General features: G+C 39.5%; 1 protein-coding gene across 1 annotated transcript in view; it reads left to right on the top strand.

Annotated features, from left to right (window-relative positions):
• Nucleotides 1–22544, top strand: part of Snx3 (sorting nexin 3) — a 43344-nt gene extending 20800 nt beyond the window's left edge. Inside the window, exons 2-4 of the mRNA XM_042701110.1 lie at nucleotides 15471–15566; nucleotides 18536–18660; nucleotides 21799–22544. Of these exons, the coding sequence (XP_042557044.1) occupies nucleotides 15471–15566; nucleotides 18536–18660; nucleotides 21799–21904 (327 nt within the window). The 3' untranslated portion in view covers nucleotides 21905–22544. The remainder of the gene's footprint in view (nucleotides 1–15470; nucleotides 15567–18535; nucleotides 18661–21798) is intronic.
• Nucleotides 22545–22957: the final 413 nt, after the last annotated feature.

Here is a 22957-nt window from a genome sequence, read left to right as displayed (position 1 = left end):
AGCACTCTACCACTTGAGCTACAGCTCCACTTCCAGACCTTAGATTCTTGTCTACAATAGACAAGCAGTCTGCCACTAAGCTACATCCCTAACTTTTGCTCAGTTTTATTCTAGTTTATGTGCATTCTTACTATTAAATTGTATGAGTTTTTGTAAAGCTTAACTTTCCCCTCTATTTGTAGGATTCCCAGGATTGCCTTTTCATTTCATTGATTATTTATTTCCTTTGCTGTGCAGAAACTGTAGTTTGATGTGGTTTCATTTATGTTTGTTAATTATTTTTGTCAGTCGTGGGGTCTGAACTCTGGGCCTGAACATGGTCCCTCAGCTCTTCAGCTCAAGGATAGTGCCCTACTACCACTTGAGCCACAGCATCACTTCTGGCTTTTTTCTGCTTATGTGGTGCTAAAGAATTGAACCCAGGGCCTCATGCATGCGAGGCAAGCACTCTACCACTGAGCCAACTTCCCAGCCCCATATATGTTTACTTTTGTAACCCAAACTCTTGGTGTGATACCCACGAATTGCCAACACGAATGTCAAGGAGCTTTTCCTTTTAAGTTTCCTTTGATCTATCTGTCTGACTACTTCTCTTTTTAGCTAGAGACAGGTGCACTTTGTAGCCTAAGCTTGCTTTGCTCTCCTGATCTTCCTTCATCACCACATCCAGTTCTAGGTTTTCTTTTTTTTTGCTGCCAGTCCTGGCACCTGACCTTGAACTTTTGTGTAGGGCTAGTTCTTACCATTTTGAGCCACAGTGCCATTTCTGGCTTTTTGGTAGTTAATTGGAGTTAAGTGGAGGTTATTCCTGCTCCTGGCTAGCTTTGAAACTTGATCCTCAGATCTCCACCTCCTGAGTAGCTAGGGTTACAGAAGTAAGCCACCAGCGCCAGGCATCTAGGTTTTCTTTTAGACATGTTATGGTTTTAGGGCTCTCTGGTGTTATTTATTTATTTGTTTTGGTATTGGTATGGTATAAAATAAGGGTCTACTTTAATTTTAATTTTTATTTTTTTGCCAGTCTTGGGGCTTGAACCTCAGGGCTTGGGCACTGTCCTTGAGCTTCTTTTGCTCAAGGCTAGCACTCTACCACTTGAGTCATAGTGCTACTTCTGGCTTTTTCTGTGTATGTGGTACTGAGGAATCAAACCCAGCGCTTCATGTATGCTAAGCAAGCACTCTGTCACTAGGCCACATTCCCAGCCTCCACTTTTATTCTTTTATATGTGGAAATCCAGTTTTTCTAGCTCGTTATTAAGGATACTCTTTTTCTATTTTGTGTGTGTTTGATGTGTGCTGATCTTGGGACTAAGATTGGGCATTGTTCTTGTACTTTTTTGTTTAAGGCTAGCCTTCTACCACTTGAGACACATCTCTACTTCCAGGTTTTTGTTTATTTTTTAAATTGGACTTTCCTGCTGAGGCTGACTTTGAACTGCAATTCCCAACCTCCCCAGTAGCTAGTATTATAAGTATGAGCTACCAGCTACTGCAGTTTTCTATAATGATTTTGTATTCCATCTGAGTTCAGTATTCTCATGGTATTGTGTGTGTACGCCAGTATTGGAGGTTAAACTCAGGCCTCACACTCTCACTTGGTTTTTTTCCAAGGCTTGACACTCTACTACTTGAGCTGTACCTCCACTTCCAGCTTTTTGCTGGTTAATAGAAATAAGAGTCTCACAGACTTCTCTGTCTAGATTAGCTTCAAACCTCTATCCTCAAATCTCAGTCTCCTGCGTAGCAAGGATTACAAGAATGAGACACCAGCATTTGATATTCTTATGATAGTGAAGTCAGAGTTTCAAAACCCAGACTTAAAATCTTGTGTTTCCACATGTCAGGTTCTGCCACTTGCCCTGTACCCCAAAAAAGAAATGAGTAATGGTGAAGGACAGGGAAAGGAGATTTATTACATGGTACAGGCATATGTGGTAAGAAGCCAAGTTTGTATCTTCAGTCCTCTTGGCTGAAGACAGGAACTTTAGATTTAAGTAGACAAAGAATTTAGGCTGGGGCAAAACCTATGCTAATGATTGAACAGTTTTCTTCACAGGTTTGTTTTGGTGGATCATTATCTCAAGTGCACGTTTTGAGAGGAGTCTTGGAAAAGTTGTTACCTCTGTCTTTAGCAATCTGGTTAGGATAAAAAGATTGTTTCTGGGTATGTTTTGTAGTTCTCTGCTGTTCCCATTTTGGGGGCAGTTCTCTCTTTCCTCATAAACATATTAATAAGTCACGTACTTCTTGCATTTCAAGATGATTGCAAAGTGACAATAGAGACAAAAAAAAAAAAACAGAACAAAGAGCACAGATACAAAATGGAGGCCGAGATACCAACCTTTTCTCTTTCAACTAAGGAGTCAGTCAGTGCTTTTCAGCAAAAACAGTTTCAGTACCTCTTACTAGAATTAGTATTTTATCACTCTCGTTAGCAAGGTAAAGTATTGTTGCCTATGTCATGCTCAGCTAAACAAGAATCACTTGGTGATAATATAGGTACCCATTTCATAATTGGACAGTCTAGGGAAGTAGTTCTAAACCCTGGCTGTATCTCAGAACCTTAAAATGTTAATGTTTAGATTCTACCATAGATTTAACTAAATTAGACCCTAGGTGATGGCACTTGAAGGACATGATTCTCAGGAGTAGGCAAGTTGGGAAGATACAAGTTAAATCATTTTACATCTTTTAAATGATCCTACAAAGGTCTTAGGATGTTAATACGCATATTTCTTTCAGTGTAATGCTGTAGAATTGTGTAAGTGTACATGGAGTTTTATGAATTTTTCTGTCCAACAATTATAGTACAATGCTTTTCAAAGGTTGTTCGATGAAAACCTGTGTGATCTCACAAATAAGTTTTTGCTCCAAATGAAGAATAAAGATAAAGCAAGAAGATTATATGGAATTTCTTAGTTTATACAGTAAGCTAGTCTAGCTCTTCGTTTTCTGTTTTTGGAAATTATACCATAAAGGGTACTTTTAAAATAAGAAGGAATTGTATCACTGGAAGGCCCTGTCCTTATTTTTTAAAAAGGAAAGAAAGGAAGAAACTAAATACCTTGGCTTAGTAACAATCTACATTTCAAAGGTTCTGCAGCCTAAAAGCTTATTCTTCATTTAAATGACTTCTCCCCAGCTGAATTTAGGAGTTCATCTAGGTTATAAACCATATCTCTAGTTATTCATGCTGTCTTAGATTGGGTAAAACAAGTATCAAAAGTAATTAAGGGAGAGGTAATAGCTTAAGCACTTCTCAGCTTATCCTTTATCTGTAGATGTAGATAGTTGGAGAAATGCAACTATTTAATGAGAACTGTTGTGCGGCATCCATTTACATCTCTTAGGATTGGTTAAATAGAGTATGGCCTATTGAGTATACTTTTGATGTTGTTGCCAGTCTCCTTTTCAAATGTACATGTGACACTATCTGAAGAAATACTAGAAATACCTAGTAAACATTTTTCTGATATCTAGTGTTAAACTATATTCAGGTGATCACATTTTGAAGCTTGGTTTTCTGCTTCACTATCAGTGATAATCAGGTTACATATATGGTATCTGTGAGCTACTGACTTTAATAGGTCAGCCTGTGTAAGTGTATAAAACCTACCTTTTGGAGACCAGTACTATGGGCAGTTTCCTGTGCTTAGACTTGAAGTATTTATGTATTTTAGACCTGTAAATTAGGCACCAAAAATTTGTATTAGTATGTAATGTCCATTTGAATTCCTGGTGATCACACTCCACAGATTAGTCATACTTCTTGGAAAATAGTTTTCTGTTTTATATAAATAGCAGTTTATGAGTATCAGACATACAGTCATCTAATAACATTTCTTTCATTCATTGGAGCTTTATCTGGTACATTATTAGAGTAAATAACAAACAGTATTGAAGAGTTCTCTCCTAGTTTTTTGTCTTGTTCTTGTTTTCTGAATATCTCAGGATCTTGTAGTGAGTACTTCACTTTTTTGTGTTCTAATCAAAATGTAAAATCATTTTCTAAGTGTGAAAAGGCAAGATACGCTGGGTGTGGTGGGCAATTAAATCATTAAATTGTGAACACCATACACTTACACATCTGCATGTTCCTACTGTGTTTATCAGGGGATGGGACTTTTCTGTTAATGGCTAAAAGCAGGCAAGATGAGGGTGGTTTAACACATACTTAGCATGTTCAAGGTTTAGTCCTCAGAACCAATGGACAAAAAGAGTAGAAAACAAGTCACACAAATAAGAAAAATGCTGGGGCTAGGAAGTTGGCTCAGTGGTAGAGTGCTTGCCTTGCATGCATGAGGCCCTGGTTTGATTCCTCAGCACAACACAAGCAGAAAAAAGCCAGAAATGGAGCTATGGCTCAAGTGTTAGGGTGCTAGTCTTGAGCTGAAGAGCTGAGGGACAGCGCCCAGGTCCAGAGTTCAGCCCCCATGACCACCATCCTCCCCCCCCCCAAAAAAAAAATGTTGATTTATATATGTAGTTTCTCCAAGAAACAAATTCTTTTTTCTTTTTGCTGATGTCTTGGGAGGTTTGAACGCAGGGCCTCATACTTGCTCATCTTGCTACCACTTGAGTCATACCTCTAGCCTAATTTTTTGCTGGATATTTTTGCAAGGCAAGCGCTCTACCACTGAGCCACCATCCCAGCTCCTAGCTGAATATTTTGGAAATGTCCTATCACAGTTTTTTCTGGCTTTGAAATCACCATCCTCCAGATTTCTGCCTTCAGTAGCTAAGATTATAGGCAGGAGCCATTGGCACGTAGATGTTATGTTTTAGTACTAGGGATTGAACCCAGGTACTCATGTACTGTACTATTTGAAATATGCCTACAGCCCAAAGAAGCAGAATTCATTTTGTCCCTTTGACAGTTTTGTAAATATTGAATTTAGTTGGACAAATTTTATTACAAAAGGCAAGTTTCAGGATAAGCAAAAAATATTACAAAGAAGGAAAATAGAGCTGGGTGTGCTCATTGGCAGAGTATCTACCACTTTTATTGGGGGGTAGGGTGGTGGTGAGGTACCACCCAGAAGGAATGTATATACACTGGAGAATCTGGCTGACTAGTCGCCTTACTCATGTGATGCAGTAATAGGACTGCCATCACCTGCCTTCTGTTGTGATGTTCTGAGAAGGCATCAACATTCCTGCCAAAGATGCAGAACATGGAGCTAGTCATGAGGAAATAAATCCAAGTATGTCATATACTTCAAATAACTTTCTGGACTCTTGAGAAAAAGAAGAGTGTCTTAAATAGAGTAAGCAGGAGGACTGTTGTGAATTGAAGGGAAGTAAATAGCCAAACAGTGGTGGAGTGTTTGATTCTTTGGGGTTGGGAGAGGAGTAGGTGTTTGGGTTTTTGTTTTTTTTTTAATTGGTTCATTTTTTTTGTTTTTGGGAAATAATGATCTCACTGTATAGGCCAGGCTGGACTTAAACTCACTTTGTAGTACAAGCTGGGCCCCAAACTTCTCTGGGTTCAGTCTCCTGAGTGTTAGAGTCATCAGGATACTACAGTGGTACTTAATTTTTCTTCTTTCTTTCTTTCTTTTTTTTTTGGGGGGGGGGGGCAGTTGTGGGTCCTGAACTCTGAGGAGCTGTCCCTCAGCTCTTCAGCCCAAGGCTAGCACTCAAGAGCCACAGCACCACTTCTGACCTTTTCTGTTTATGTGGTGCTGAGGAATCGAACCCAGGGCCTCATTTGTGCAAGGCACGCGCTCTACCACCCAGCCACCTTCCCAGCCCTTAATTTTTCTTTAAAAATATTTTGACACACCTTATTATAAAGAAGCAAACACATAAATGATATGTCTGTTTATCATAATAGGCCATTAGTTTCTAAGAAACAAACCTAAGTAGCTTAAGTCCTAGGCAGAATCTTGCCATGCATATGTATTGATACTTAGTGACTTTATTACACATATTTTTAATCATTTCTGATCATTTTAATCAGAAAATCTTAAAATATTTTATCATTATTATAAAGGTGATGTACACAGTGCTTGCACATCTTAATAAAACAGTAGCTCCTAACAAGTTAGATTCAACAACTATTTTCCTCTTGTCTTCAAACAGAGACTCAAAAGCACCTATAGACATACTCTTCATGCATGCTAGGCAAGCACTCTATCATTTGAGCCATACCCAAGCCCAACAAACTGTTTTCTTTTCTTCTTCTTTTTTGTCCTGAAGATATACACAAGAATATTTCCTTTATTTAAATTTTTATCATTTTTGCCCTTTTTGATTGTGTAGTGCAGGCTGGTCTCAAACTGCAATCTCTTTGCCTCAGCTTTCTAGTGCAGTAAAGTGGAAGTATAGGTTGTTGATTTGAAATTTCTCTTGTTCTTAATGTAAACACTTATAGCTCTAAATTTCCCTGTGAGGGCTATTAGTATGGTCTTTTGAACTAGCCAGATATAGTAAAGTAGTTATGTATCAGTCATTTTAGGAACCTTGTTTTCACAATCCTGGGCGTTGAACCCAAGGCCTTTCTTGTACTTGCTGGGCAAATACTTTACTCCTTGAGCCAAGTCTCTAGCCCCTGGGGAATCTTTTAAAGTGCTCCTCTTCTTAGAAATGATTCATTTATTTTTATTTTTTTGTTGGCTGTCTGGCTTGAACTCTGGGCTTGGGCACTGTCCCTCAGCTCTTCAGCTCAAGGCGAGCACTCTACCACTTGAGCCACAGCACCACTTCTGGTTTTCTGAATGGTTTATTGGAGATAAGAGTCTGGTGGGCTGGCTTTGAACCATGATCCTTAGAGCTCAGCTTCCTGAGTAGCTAGGATTACAGGTATGAGCCACCATTGCCCAGCCAGAAATGATTTGTTGATATGAGGTAGACATTAAGATTAAAAAAAAAAAAACTGCCTAGATGTTATGTCATGTAAAAACTTATTTCCTATATTTTCATTATTTTTTCCACTTAGAACTTTTGATATTACCTGGGTAATACAGAAGGATAATCAGGTTACAAAACAATTTAAGCCGGGCACTGTGGCACACGCCTGTAATCCTAGCTACTCCAGAGGCTGAGGTCTGAGGATCGAGGTTCAAAGCCAGCCCGGGCAGAAAAGTCCGTTAGACTCTTATCTCCAATAAATCACTAGAAAACGGAAGTGGTGCTGTGGCTCAAGTGGTAGAGCTGTCACCTTGAACTGAAGAGCTGAGGGGCAGTGCCCATGCCCAGAGTTCAAGCCCTACGACAATTCAAGCTGGGTGCTGGTAGCTCATGCCTGTAATCCTAGCTATCAGGAAGTTGAGATCTGAGGATCATGGTTCAAGTCCAGCTCGGGCAGGAAAGTCTGTGAGACTCCAGTTGACCACCAGAAAATTGGAAATGGCACTGTGGCCCAAGTGGTAGAGTGCTTGCCTTAGGCTGAAGAACTGAGGGGACAGCACCCAGACCCAGAGTTCAAGCCCCACAACTGACAAAAAAAAAAAAAGAACAATTCATTTTATGTTAGTGGTAGAAAGGATATAAATATATTAGGAATGGGGGGGAGTTGGCTTTGATTTTCTGACATTAAGAATACCATATTTACATGTTATTTTAAAGCTGTGTTCAGACTAGGCATAACAGTACATGACTATAATCCTAGTATGCAAGAGACTAAGGTAGGAATAAGAAGAAAAACAAATACCAGAAATACTTTTTAGACCTAATGTGAACTTTCTTTTTTTTTTTTTTCTTTTTCTTTTTTTTCCCCCAGGGCTGAGGACTGAACCCAGGGCCTTGAGCGTGCCGGGCAGGTGCCCTTCTGCTGGACTAAACCCCCGGCCCCCTAATGTGAACTTTCTTCTATCTCAGTTTTTCCCTGGATAATTTGATTCCATTTTATAGTTTTCAAAAAATATAGTATTAAATTCTAATAACGAATTAGTATTTGGCATATAATAATTTAAAAAGAGATGAGCACTGGTGGCTCACATCTATAATCTTCGCTACTCAGAAGAGTAAAATCTGAGGATTGTGGTTCAGTGCCAACCTGGGCAGGAAAATCCGTAGACTTTTATCTCCAATAAACTACTCAGAAAAAGCTAGCAGTGGATTTTTAAAAATAATTGAGGGGCTGGGAAGGTGGCTCAGTGGTAGAACGCTTACCTTGCATGCATGAGGCCCTGGGTTTGATTCCTTAGCACCACATAAGCAGAAAAAGCCAGAAGTGGTGCTGTGGCTCAAGTGGTAGAGTACTAGCCTTGAGCTGAAGAGCTGAGGGATAGTGCCCAGGCCCAGAGTTCAAGCCTCACGAACAACAACAAGAAAAAAAAATTAATAATTGAAAAAGGCAACTTTTGAGTGTGGAAAAGTCATTTTATATGGAGTGCATGATTTCCAGATAGCTACCTTCTTTAAAGATACAGTGTGTGTGTGTGTGTGTGTGTGTGTGTGTGTGTGTGTGTGTGTGTGTGTGTGTGTGTGTGTGTGTGTGTGTGTGTGTTGCTGTTTTTCTCCCCTGTGCTGTGCTGTCTTTAAAGGTGTGTGTGTGTGTGTGTGTGTGTGTGTGTGTGTGTGTGTGTGTGTGTGTGTGTGTGTGTGTGTGTGTGTGTGTGTGTGTGTGTGTGTGTGTGTGTGTGTGTGTGTGTGTGTGTGTGTGTGTGTGTGTGTGTGTGTGTGTGTGTGTGTTGCTGTTTTTCTCCCCTGTGCTGTGCTGGATATCTGACCCAGGACCTTGTACAGGCTAGGCAAGTGCTCTCAAGACATTAAAGTTATACAGTACTCCTCTCTGTTAATCACTCATTCAGCTAATTAACTAGATAGGTAGAGGTAGGTAGTCTTGAGACAAGAGCTTACTATTATTATCCTGGCTTGCCTCAAACTCATGATGTTCCCGCTTCAGCCTCCCAGCCTGGCTTTGCTAGGTTATCCAAACTTAGCACTTTCAGCCTTTGCTAATATAGTTTATTGTTTTTACCTTGACAATAGACTTCATTCTTGTCTGTCTCTGATACTAACTCTCATCACTGTGCCTATATTGACAGATATTACTTTCCCACAAATACTAATATTTCCTACAAACATTTATAAAAAGGCAAGTGTGATGTACCCATTAGGAAATAAAATTGACAGTAAATAGGAAAAATATTGTGTGATTTTATACTCAGCCTGGTATTGAGCAAAGTATCAGTGTGGGAATACTAAATCTTGCTCTTTAAATCTCAGAAGTTGTTATTTTCAAGTAAAACAACCATATTTTAAGTCTGATTTACAGTTAGCTTCAGAATTCAGCACTTTCTGGATAAATCTAAAGCGTTTAGATGTAAAACTTCTAAAGGATTTTTACTATAATTTACCTCAGTAGTCTGATTTATCCATACACTTAAAGCCAATTAAACCCAAGAACTAACTAGAATCAATTGCTTTTTTTTTTTTGGTCGGTCGTGGGGCTTGAACTCTGGGCCTGGACGCTATCCTTCAGCTCTTCAGCTCAAGGTGAGCACACTACCACTTGAGCTACATCGCCACTTCTGGTTTTCTGGTGATTTATTGGAGATAGGAGTCTCACGGTCTTTCCTGCCCGGGCTGGCTTTGAACCTGCCTGGGCTGGCTTTGAACCGAGATCCTCAGATCTCAGCCTCCTGAGTAGCTAGGATTACAGGCGTGAGCCACCATCGCCCTGCTGAATCAGTTACTTTTAATGCTACCTCTTTTGTTTTTGTTTTTTGGGTCCGGTCGTGGGGCCTGAACTCTGGGCCTGGGCGCTGTCCCTCAGCTCTTCAGCTCAAGGCTAGCACTCTACCACTTGAGCCACAGCGCCACTTCTGGCTTTTTTTTCTTTTTGGTTATGTGGTGCTGAGGACCTCATGCATGCAAAACGCTCTACCACTGAGCCACCTTCCCAGCCCCATTAATGCTACCTCTTAAACATAGACAGCTAATCTGTCATGTGCTGTGGCTTCTTATTTCTGTTGTTTTATTTTTCTGCTTAGAGATACCACTTCTGATGTGAAAACAGATGCCTTAGCCAGACATTCAGGACTGAGTTCAAGCCTTTTCAGTCTTATTTTCCATCATCTCCTACAAGAGCTTCTTACTAGGTATAATCTGTATTTGTTTCTTTGTGTTTACTTCACATTCTTTTTTTACCATTTTCAACTACCTTTCTGTAGTATGGTAGCCAGCCCACTTGGCTAAAATCATTCTTGGCAGGTTAGGTGTGGAGGTACATGCTTGTAATCCTAGCCTTCAAGAGGTTGAGGCAGGAGGATCCGAGAACCATCTTGATGTGCACAGTGAATTTGAGGTGATCCTGGACTACTTAGGCCTTGTCTCAAGTATAATTACAAAAATAATAATCCTGGCCAAATCAGTTGTCATTTTCTTCTTTTTTCTTTGGTGGTGCCAAGGAATCAACTAGCGCCCTACCTGTGCTAGCCAAGCATTTTACCACTCACTGTGCTGTACCCCAACTTTCTTTTGTCTTATTTTTAGCAATGCAAATTCAGATTTTCATATATTTATCTTCTGGCCTTGGTGAGTTATAAGCTTCCTAAGGGCCAAGATTGCATGTTAAATAATAATTACTTTATTTACCACTAGCACCTCTTGTGTATGTTCGTTTGTCTTTGCCAGCCGTGGGGCTTGAAAATCAGGGCCTGGGTACTGTCCCTGAGTATTTTTTGCTCATTTTACCACTTAAGCCACAGCTCCACTTCAACTTTTTGGTGATTAATTGGAGATAAAAATCTTATGGAAACGGAGGCTGGCGGCTCATATCTGTAATCCTAGTTACTCAGGAGATTGAGACTGAGAATCCTCAGTATGGACAGGAAAGTCTGTCAGACTCTTTTTTTTGGGGGGGGGGATCCGGTTGTGGGGCCTGAACTCTGGGCTTGGGTGCTGTCCCTCAGCTCTTCAGCTCAAGGCTAGCACTCTACCACTTGAGCCACAGCGCCACTTCCGGCTTTTTTTTTCTTTTTGCTTATGTGGTGCTGAGGAATCGAACCCAGGGCCTCTTGCATGCAAGGCAAGTGCTCTACCACTGAGCCACCTTTCCAGCCCTGTCTTTCAGACTCTTATCTCCAATTAACCACCAAAAAGCTAGAAGTGGAGCTGTGGCTCAAAGTGGAGCACTAGCCTTGAGCAAGAAACAGCTCACAGATAATGCTAGTTCAAGCCCCAAGACAAAACAAACCAAGTGTCTTACTGACTTACCTGCAAGTCCTGCCTGGGCTGACTTTGAATATCAGGATCCTCAGCCTCCTGAGTAGCTAGAATTACATGTATGGGTTACCAGTACCTGACTTTTTGATAGCTGATCAGTAAATAATTGTTGAAACTTCACATAAGGGAGAAAATAACCCTACTCTTTCTCCCCTTCCAACATTTTACTAGGGTCATTAAATAAACTGAAAGTGACACTGACCAATCACAAGAGTTTATAATTCAGTCATTGAAACAAAAGTAACCCCATTTTTTATTTGATTATTTTGATATTAAGTTAAAAGATCTTCTAGATCTTACAGTCTTGCTACTCTAAATGTAGTGGGCATATAATATTAACAAATTTGTTTTCTCTTTTTGTGGAACTGGGTATTAGCTCCATGGCCTACGTATGCTTAGGCAATCAATTTACCACTGGTTCAGGTCTCCAGCCTAAAATTTCTTTTTTTTGTCGGTTGTGGGGCTTGAACCTAGGGCCTGGGCACTGTCCCTGAGTCTCTTTGTGCTCAAGGCTAGTGCTCTTCCACTTGCGCCACGGTGCCAATATCTGGCTTTTTCTATTTATAAGGTACTGAGGAATCAGAGTTTCAGAGTTTCATGCATGCTAGGCAAGCACTCTACTACTAAACCACATTCCCAGCCCCAACCTTGAATTTCTTGATGTACTAATCAAAACTCCACAGTAGTCCCTGTATACAAAGTCATAACCAGCTGAGAAAACTAAGTAAAAAAATTTTCTTAAACTAGCCATGATCCTCATCCTTTAAAAAATAAACAGTCAGGCTCCTAGATAATAGAAGGGGAAGGGACTTTCCCCCTCCTTAGTCAATTAGAGCGAATCAGATATAATCATGATTGTGTCAAAAGTTCAAAAGGGAAAATGGAAGGTAAAATGAGCTGAATTGGCAGTCTTCCCTCAACATTGTACCTGTAAGCTTGATATGTTGTTTCAGAGATTAACTTTATAGACTTCCGTACCCAGAAGTATGAAAATTCTTAGGGACCTCTTTTCACAAGCTTGATCTTAACATACTGAATAAAGAGAGCAGTTAATCCCTTTTGTAAAGTAATTTGAGAGGAGGGAATTCAAAATGTAAAATCTCACCTGCAGAAAATACTCAACTCTGTAAAGGCCTTTCTATCTTTAGACACTTACAAAGACTTAATATTTTAATGCGGAAGGGTGAACTTGGTTAAAAAGCCAATGGATGAAATTAGAGAGAAATAATCCAGTACTTTCTTTCTGGGAATTATCATCCCGCTCTCCAGGGGACCTAATTTTATTCCTGTGAGGAATGAGAATACTTTTCTGTATAGCAAGCCAGCACCTCTTAAATACAAGCTTGACTTTTAGTATAATAAGAGTCTTGTTAGGTGCAATTTTGCTCTTAGTCATTTATACAATGAACAAATGTTGTGGTTACCTGGGAAAGAAAATTCAAGTGCTTTTAAAACTCTTGTGAGATTTGGTTTCATGCTTGAAACCTATACACTGTTAATGCCCAGTAGCATCTATAGAGGATCCCCAGCTCTAAGGTGCACAACATAGAGAGAAGTTAATACACTTTGGACAAAATTGACACCACTACAAAATGGATTTAAGGTCCTGAATGAGAGCTTTTCTTTTGCTGAATGACAACTATTTACTAGTGGCTTTAAGTTTTAACAAGTGAATAGAATTTTCATAGTGAAGTTTACAAGATGATGATGTCCTACTCTGTAAAGTAAGCAGGTACTGTTTTCTTTTAGGTGAAATTTAAATTTTTTCTTTTCAGCTGTATGATACTTACCAGTTTGACAAATGCAAAGACTACGTTTTAAGAATAAAGCATAATTTTAAAAAAATATATAGTATTATAGAGCATTTTTGGCACGGTATAGAATTTATTGGTTTTCTCTCCTGTAAGCTTTGTGCTAAATTCTTTTCTTTGTTTTTTTTTTTTTCCCCCCTGAGGTAAATCTCATTGTGCCACACTAGCCCAGACTGGCCTCTAACTCAGTCTTCCTGCCTCAGCTTCCAAGTGTTAGGATTGATTAAAAGGCATTGTACCACCATGGTACATTGTATGCATGTTAAATATCTATTCCTGAGCTAGGTGCCAGCCTTAATCCTAACTATTCTGGAAGTTGAGTCCTGGAAGACTGTGGTTTGAAGTCAGTCCAGGAAAAAAAAGTCTTCAAGACTTCATCATTCAAGGTGTAAGCAAGAAAGCTGTTACATTGGAGGGAAGGAGAGGGAGGAAAGATAATTCTATTATTAATAACACAATAATCTGTGATCATAAATCATTTTATTGGGCTTGATAGCACTTTTTTTTTTTTTTCTGTGCTAGTGATTTTTTTCTTCACAACAAGAAAGATAATAGAAATCTTTCTTGTTGCTTTGGGTCTGAATTGTGTTGGTTGGTTTGTAGAGGCCAGTGCTAGGGATCAGACTCAGGACTGTGTGCCTTTCAGGCAAGCACTCTAAACTGCCATACCCCTAGACTCCAGGCCACTCGTGTTATTTTTTCCCCCAATAAGTTTAAAAGTTGTTAGAATGACAATAAGTAGCTTTTAAAATCTTGTAAAGAGCAAAGTGTTTAATTTTTTTTCTTACATTGTGACTAACTTCAAAATACTAGACATTATATTTTGGGGTTCGTAAACATACTCTTTTGATTATAAACCTCTGATCTAGGAGCTGTTCTAATGAACCTAAGAACATACTGTATTATACCATCAAGTTATACCTCTAGCCCCTGGTTGCCTTATTACTTTTTTTTTTCTTTTTTTAGAATCTTATGTTTCTTAATTTCTTAATTATGTTTCTTAATTTCTTACTGTTGATAAGAGTACAGATATTGCAACACTAAGCTAGGCACTGGTGGCTCATACCTGTGAGCTGAGATCTGCTAGGCTGAAATCTGAGAATCATGGGTCAAAGCCAGCCAAAGCAGACAAATTTCTGAGAATCTTAGCTCCAATCATCCAGCAAAAAGCTGGAAATAGAAGTGTGGATCAAGTAGTAGAGGACCAGCCTTGAGAGGAAAAAGCTAAGGAAGAGTAGCCTTGAGAGGAAAAAGCTAAGGAAGAGTGCGAGAAATGGCAACACCTCTCTTCCCCCCTACCCTCTTTGCATTAAGAAGAATGCTTTTTCAGTCATGGTATTAAGGGAGGGAAAAAACTCAGAAGTATATAGTAGAAAAGTAGTTAACCAGAGGCCAAGGGGAAGGATGTTGGTCACAAAGTTAGTTAGATGAGAGGAATAGTTCTGCAGAGGAACTATAGTTAATACATATTTCACAGAATAGCTAATAGAGGATTTATAAAATGCTCTCATGACACAAAAGGTAAATATTTGATATGATAAATACGTTAATTTTTTTGATCCCTACATCCCACAGTGTATTGAAATAGCATTTTGAGAAGCCGGTGTGGTGGCATATACCTAAAATCCCAGCACCCAGGAAACTAAATCAAGAAGATCACAAGTCAAAGCCAGCCTTGGCTACATATATTAGAGACCCTGTCTCACTAAAAATGTAGCTGAGGTCTGTTTACCATATTAGGACTGACTGTCTGCTGAAGAATTAGCTAAGCCAAATAACAGTCAGAGCCTATTCTGTTCTTCAGTTGTCATTTTTACCAAAATAAAATTATGGCCTGGATTTATGTGTGTAAATAACCTCAGGCAAAATGAAAAAAAAAATTGCCAGTCCTGGGGCTGGCAATTTAAAAGTAAATATAGGTTAAAAGTGTGTTCTTTTGTTTATTTCAGGCAGGGTTTTACTGTATAGCCCTGCTGACCTTATCTCCTACCTCAGCCTCCCCTAAGTATTGGGATTTACAGGTATACACCAACATACCAACACACCAGCTGCAAAGATACATTTAAAAGTTATATTCTACTGAGCACGGGTGACTCATGTCTGTAATTCCAGCTATTTAGGAGGCTGAAATCTGAGGATTGAGGTTCAAAGCTATCCCAAGCAAGAAAGTCCATGAGACTCTTATCTCTAATTAACCACCAAAAAACCACAAGTGGTACATACAGCACTTGCCTTGAGCTGAAGAGCTCAAGGACAGCATCCAGGCCCAGAGTTCAAGGCCTACAACCAACTGACCAAAAAAAAAAAAAAAAAGTTGTATTCTAGTGTAAGTAACCTACTTCTTAATAACTAGCTGAGTTTTGTTTCAGGTAAAATGCTTACGGCTTGTTTATTATCAATTTAACAAAGGTAGACTCCACATATTCCTCTCCCCTTTTCTAAAGTCAATATGCTTCAATTTAGAAGTGACTTTTTTGTTTTCAGACAAATCTTCCTATTTTCAAACTGAAGGAATCTACTGTTAGAAGAAGATACAGTGATTTTGAATGGCTACGAAGTGAATTAGAGAGAGAAAGCAAGGTAAGAATTTTTAATAATGCAACTTAAAGCTCTAAGCAGGCACTAATCTACTTTCTCTATGGACTTGTCTATACGCATAAATGATATAAGTAGAAGCACAAAATGTGATCATTTGTGTCTGGCTTCTTTGACTTTGCATGCTTTCAAGATTTTTCCTGCTGTTGGGCTGGGAAGGTGGCTTAGTGGTAGAGTGCTTGCCTTGCATGCATGAGGCCCTGGGTTCGATTCCACAGCACCACATAAGCAGAAAAAGCCGGAAGTGGGGCTGAGGCTCAAGTGGTAGAGCGCTAGACTTGAGCTGAAGAGCTGATGGACAGCGCCCAGGCCCAGAGTTCAGGCCTCACTACTGAAAAAAAAAAAAAAAAAAAAAAAGATTTTTCCTTCTGTAATATATATCAGTACTTGATTTCTTTCTTTTTATTTATTTATTTTTTTGGTCAGTTGTGGGGCTTGAACTCTGGGCGTTGTTGTCCCTGAACTCTTCAGCTCAAGATGAGTGTTCTACCACTTGAGTCCCAGTGCCACTTCCAGTTTTCTGGTGGTTAATTGGAGATAAGAGTCTCACAGACTTTCCTCTCTAGGCTGGCTTTGAACCACAATCCTCAGATCTCAGCCTCCTGAGTAGCTAGGATTACAGGTGTGAGCCACCAGCACCTAGCAAGTTTTTTTTGGTTTTGTTTTGTTTTCTGAGCATATGGTTCTTTTTTTTTTCTTTTTTTCTTTTCTTTTCTTTTTTTTTTTTGTGGGGGGAAGGGGCGTGGGGCTTGAACTCTAAGCCTGGGCGCTGTCCCTCAGCTCTTCAGCTCAAGGCTAGCACTCTACCTCTTGAGCCACAGCACCATTTCTGGTTTCCTGGTGGTTTATTAGAGATAAGAGTCTCACAGACTTTCATGCCTGGGCTTTGAACCTCAATCCTCAGATTTCAGCCTCCTGAGTAGCTAGGATTACAGGCATGCCTGCCCCAGTTTTGTTTTGTTTTGTTTTGTTTTCTTTCTTTTTCTTCCTCCCTCCCTCCCTCCCTCCCTCCCTCCCTCCCTCCCTCCCTCCCTCCCTTCCTTCCTTCCTTCCTTCCTTCCTTCCCTCCCTCCCTCTCTTTCCTTTTTTTTTTTTTTTTTTGAGTATATAAGGATTTTGTTGCTCTGGCATATAACTTTTGTTATTGTTGTTTGTTTTACGGTTGTTGTGTTTCCTGGCAGCATCTTACCATGTATCTCAAACTGTCCTTGAACTCACTGTGCTTCATACTGGCATCAAACTTCTGTACTCAACTGATTCTCCCTACCTCATCCTAAGTAATGGAAATTATAGGCATCTGCCACTGAACCCTGTATATTTGTACCATTTCACAATCTCACCAGTAGTATATGAGGGTTCTATTTCTCTTCACATCCTCCTTATTGTTTATTATTCCTAGTGCTTTAAGAAGTTTTACATTGTGATTTCGATTTTGATTTGTCTGATTGCTAGTATTATTGATCATGCTTTTATATACTTGACATTTTTTAATCTTTCCATAAATGTTTACTGAGATCTTTTGTTTGTTTAAAAATTCTTTCTTTCTTTTTTTTTTTTTTTTTGCTTGAACTCAAGGCCTGGGCACTGTCCCTGAGCTGCTTTTGCTCAAGGCTAGCATTCTACCACTTGAGCCACAGCACCACTTCTGGCTTTTTCTGTTTATGTGTAGTACTAAGGAATGGAACCCAGTGCTTCATGCATGCTAGGCAAGCACTCTGCCACTAAGCCACATTCCCAGATTGTTGTCTTTTATTACAGAATTCCATCTAGATGTTAAAAATTAAAGACAAGATTATCTGATATAGTGGCTGCTGGTGGCTCATGCCTATAATCCTACCTACTCAGGAGGCTGAGATCTGAGAGTTACAATTCAAAGCCAGCCCCAATAAGTCCATAAGAGTCTTTATGATTAGTTCTAGCTTTAGTATTCACCCAGTATTACCCTATTTGTCATCACACATGCGTACATACACATCCCTGGATTCATGATTTTTAAACTGATGTAGGAGTTCTAACTAGACCATTCCAGGCTGCTGAAGCAAAATAATTTGATATTAAAGAGGATCAAAACATACTTGACCATAGGTTAAGCTTTCTTGTGTCTATCTGACCTGGCTTGAACACAGGGCCTTCCACACTCACCTAAGCTCACGGCTGGCGCTCTACCACTTAAGCCACAATTCCACTTGCAGCTTTTTGGTTGTTAATTAACAACCAAAGATTCCCATAGACTTTTCTGCCTGGGCTGGCTTTGGATTGCGATCCTCAGATGTCAGCCTCCTGAGTAGGTAGGATTACAGATATGAGCCACCCATGCTAGGTCTACGTAAAGCTTTGAATGGGAACTTTGAAGATCTTCTGATAGCATGGGATGGAAAAATAATGATGTCTTTGGGGAAAGATAAGAATAGAGGATTTGAGAGAAAGTTGACATGTTTCTTAGCTTAATAAATAGAAGAGAGACAACTAATTATTTGTTGTCACCTCAAACACAAGTTGGAGACATAGGTAGATGGTAAGATATTAAAAGAGATATCTAACCATGCTGCAAAGAACATTCCTAACATTTTATTTCTTTGAGGCTTGATTTTGGAGTCTGTGGTTTCCAGTGCAAGAAGGCATTTTTTTTTTCTGGAGTAGCAACAGAAGTGTATGAAAGATGTAGATACTTTTAATTTCAGTTGTCTTTGTATACTATAACTTTGATAAGTCCATGAGAAACACTATCTCCAAGGAAAACTGTAGTCCTCACCTTTGAGGAACTCTGGTCCCATGGGCTTTTCTGCTTTATCTTACCTCCAAAACATTTGAGTCTTTGCACTGTTTTTTCCCAGTCCTCTTTATGTTTGATCGCTCTCCTAGTGAGTTTATACTTGGTCTTTGTGTTGAGCTTTATACAATTTCACAACCCAGTCAAGCATAGTCACAAACTTCATTTTTTGGTGTTGTTTTAGGTTGTAGTTCCCCCGCTCCCCGGGAAAGCATTTTTGCGTCAACTTCCTTTTAGAGGAGATGATGGAATATTTGATGACAATTTTATTGAGGAAAGGAAGCAAGGACTGGAGCAATTTATTAACAAGTAAGTGCTTTCTAGTCTTCAAAAAGGTGAGATGAACAGTGTTTTGAGACATTAGGTGTCTAGTAGAAATTTAGATGTTTAGCTAAACTGCAGTATTACCTTGCCTTTCAGCCATTTTCTGCTGTTTTCTAACTTTCTAACAAAGTGTGAAAGTATTTAACAAGTTGAATACCATGTGATAAATATTAACACACTTGAGTGATTGAAATGAGTAGCTTCTTGTTGACCTAAGTTTTATATTGGTTTTTCTTGGCTAATTTATGCAAATTACACTTAAAATTACAGTATTTTAAAAAATAGTTTTACTTATGAGTTTCTGATTTAAGGTATGTTCTAGCAATAAAATGTACAATGCATTTGCAATCATTTCGTTTGATTGCAGTGGAGATACTATCAGCACATTTTATGTAAAGCTGTACTTTTTTGTCTTCATAGCAATTTTTTTTTTTAATGTAAGAAGGTCTATCAAGCCAGTATTTCTAGCTTTTAATTTTGGTTGCATTTGAGATTGCATTTTTGGTTTGGTTTGATTTGGTTTTGGTACTGGACTTTGGGGCTTGAAACTCAGGGTCTTGTGCACCATCCGTGAGCTGCTTTTGCTTACAGCTAGCACTCTACCACTTGAGCCACAGCTCCACTTCCAGGTTGTTTGTTTTGTTTTGTTTTGGTTGTTTAGTGGAAATAAGAATCTCACAGACTTCCTTGCTCATGTCAGCTTCGAACTCAGATCTCAGCCTCCCGAATAGCTAAAATTACAGGCTGGGATACTGTTTTGTTTTGTTTTTGTTTTTGTTTTTCATTTTCATTTAAATAAAATCTTTATTTTTCTGTGCTCCAGATGTATCCAAGGAGGGTTGCAATTTAATGTGTCCACCTAAGTGTCCAGTGCTTCTTGTCAGAGTCTCATCATTCTCCTCCATCCCAGTTGACCCCTCCCCCTAGACTCATTTCACAATTCCCATTTCCTTTATCAAATTAATTTTAATTCTTAAGAGACAGGGTTTTGCTGGTTGCCTAGACTGGCCCTGAACTGCTGGGTTAAAGGGATCCTCATTCCTCAGCTTCCTGAAGTAGCTGGGATTACATATGTGTGCCACTCTGTACCCAGCTCAAGTTGACTTATTTTCAAAAACTTACGTTAAGTAGTGTCATACTGTAATTATGTATTGGCCTTAAGATTTCACCAGGGAAATAAAATCCTTTGAAAATACAGTTATGTAAGCTTATATATTAATCATTAGTAATTTGAAAATCTTGAAGAGGTTATCAGAGTATACAACCTTCAGTTTACTTTTTTTGGGGGGGGGTGTCCAGTCGTGGGGCCTGGGCACTGTCCCTCAGCTCTTCAGCTCAAGGCTAGCGCTTTACCACTTGAGCCACAGTGCCACTTCCGGCTTTTTTCTTTTTGCTTATGTGGTGCTGAGGAATCGAACCCAGTCAGGCATGCAAGAGAAGCGCTCTACCACTGAGCCACCTTCCCAGCCCCACTTTTTTTTTTTAATGAACACTCTGACTTATGGAAGGCTTTAATGTTATACTAGGTGTTTGGTTGTTTTTTGTTTTTTTTTTGTTTTTTTTTTTGGTAGGTTGTGGGGCGTGAACTCAGGGCCTGGGTGCTGTCCCATAGCCTTTTTTTTTGGGGGGGGGGTCCGGTCGTGGGGCCTGAACTCTGGGCCTGGGTGCTGTCCCTCAGCTTTTCAGCTCAAGGCTAGCGCTCTACCACTAGAGCCACAGCGCCACTTCCGGTTTTTTTCTTTTTGCTTATGTGATGCTGAGGAATTGAACGCAGGGCCTCAGGCATGCAAGGCAAGCGCTCTACCACTGAGCCACCTTCCCAGCCCTCCCGTAGCCTTTTTGTGCTCAAGGCTAGTGCTCTACCACTTGAGCCACAGTGCCACTTCTGATTTTTGAGAGGTTAATTGGAGATAAGGGTCTCACTGGGACTTTTCTGCCCTGGCTAGCTTCGAACTGTGATCCTCAGATCTCAGCCTCCTGAGGATCTAGGATTACAAGCATGAGCCATAGGTTTCTGGCTTATACTAAATGTTTTTAACCTTCTGAAATAGAAGTCTGGCTGCACAGTGGTTTGCATTAGCCTATGATGGAAACCTTTTTTTTTTGGTCAGTTGTGGGGCTTGAACTCTGGGACTGGGCGCTGTCCCTCAGCTCTTCAGCTCAAGGCAAGTGCTCTACCACTTGAGCTACAGTGCCACTTCGGTTTTCTGGTGGTTTTTTGGAGATAGGAGTCTCACAGTCTCTCCTGCCCGGGCTGGCTTTGAACCGAGACCCTCAGATGTCAGCCTCCTGAGTAGCTAGGATTACAGGTGTGAGCCACCAGCGCCCGACTTATGATGGTAATCTTTAAAAAGTCAGCAAGAAAGGAGAAAACCTGGATATTTGCAAATGTGCTTCCTATATTTCTCACTCCCACATCTTTTGTTCTGTTTTGTTTTTGAGACAGGATCTTGTTATATGGGCCAAACACATAATACCATAGAGGGCTTGAATTCTATAGCTTTTTTTTTTTTTTTTGGTCAGTCGTGGGGCTTGAACTCTGGGCCTGAACACTGTCCCTCAGCTCTTCAGCTCAAGACGAGTGCTCAACCGCTTGAGCCACAGCACCACTTCCGGTTTTCTAGTGGTTTATTGGAGATAAGAGTATCATGGAGTTTCCTGCCTGGGCTGGCTTTGAACCGTGACCCTCAGATCTCAGCCTCCTGAGTAGCTAGGATTACAGGCATGAGCCACTGGTGCCTGTGAATTCTATATCTTTAAAATGGTTTCTTAGAATCTAGCAGCATATTGTTACTTTTAACCCTAAGGTTCATTTTAAGTGTCTTATGAATACACCAGCTATAGTTAAACTAATTGGATACAGATACCAGAAGCACTAAAAAATAACCTGGCATGAATTTTTTTTTTCCAGTACTGGGTGAAATGTTTTTTAAATCACTCTTATGAATCAAAAAGAGAAAAATCAAAAAAGAAAGGGAATATACCATTAATTGATAAAGTATAGTTTATGCAGTAGTCTTGAATGATTTTTAGTAAGTAATATATTCTTTTTTTTTGTATCATAATTCCTACCACCATCACCTTTATAAAATATTGGACTAAATTTTTATTTTTTATTCCCAGGGTCGCTGGTCATCCTCTGGCACAGAATGAACGATGTCTTCACATGTTTTTACAGGATGAAATAATAGATAAAAGCTATACTCCATCTAAAATAAGACACGCCTGAAATTTGGCAGGAAGAGGCAAAAAAAAAAAATCTGTGACCATTCATGATTTCATATGCACCAGTGAAGAAGTTCAAACTAACTTAGCATGCTGCACAGAACTGGTATAACATGCCTTCGGTATACTAACACTCATATGCTCAGTTTTATTTTGTTTTGTTTGGGCCGTTGACAAGAAGTTAATTTGCTTTAGTGAAAATCCCTCACTCTAGCCTTTCTCTATAAAAGGTCTTGCTGTCTTCCTGCGGTGCACACTGTAGCCTCACAAATCGTCCCAGTGTAATCTTTGGTGTCCTGACTAAAGTTGCTGACTTTGTCTTATTTGCCCAGATTTTGTGTCATGGTTGCTTCTTGAATCTGATTAACTCAAATATTTCTCTTTCCCCTCTCAATATGTAATGTCACTTGATCTGATTTATGTGTAGGAGCACTACACCCGCGTTTCCAGTGCCGCACATGTAAGATACACATTGTGTGCAGAACATATCTTCCTCCTGGCCTGTACTTCCCCTCACATGGAAGATTAAAGAGGGAAATCTTTATATTCTGTATAAAAACAAAATCAAATTTATATACTAAGATCATTTGTCTAAAAATTTAAGTTGTTTTCAAATAAAAATACAAATGCATTTCTGATATGCACTGATTGTGTTGCCTCCAGCTTTTCTTTTCCCCCTTGTGGCCTTACTGCTTAACTCACTAGTTGAGAAGGATTATTTACTAATTATATACTTCTCATTCCTGTAACTCCATTCCTTTTTAAACAGTGCTGATATCAAATATGCTACCACCTTTTGAATGAGGCATTTTCTTTTACACAACAAAAAAAGTGATGCACTGAAAAAGCATTCCTTTAAAGCTTATTGGATTGTTAGGAAGGACTTTGTGTGTTTGAGAAATGCTTTATAATCTTAAGTCATTCTTTAAAAGGCCTTTTAAGATAAGTCAATATCATGCCTCCTATTTCTCAAAAGAATTTTTCTCCTAGTCCATCTGAATGACTTTAAACTCAGCAAGGGTATAATAAGTCAGCAGATGCTTGCTTTCTCTTTAAT

Source organism: Dipodomys spectabilis, unplaced genomic scaffold (assembly GCF_019054845.1).
Source record: "Dipodomys spectabilis isolate Male_0828 unplaced genomic scaffold, ASM1905484v1 ptg000001l, whole genome shotgun sequence".
Lineage (NCBI taxonomy): Eukaryota > Metazoa > Chordata > Mammalia > Rodentia > Heteromyidae > Dipodomys > Dipodomys spectabilis.
The sequence above is the reverse complement of the archived record's forward strand: the minus strand, read 5'-3'. Positions and strand labels throughout refer to the sequence as shown.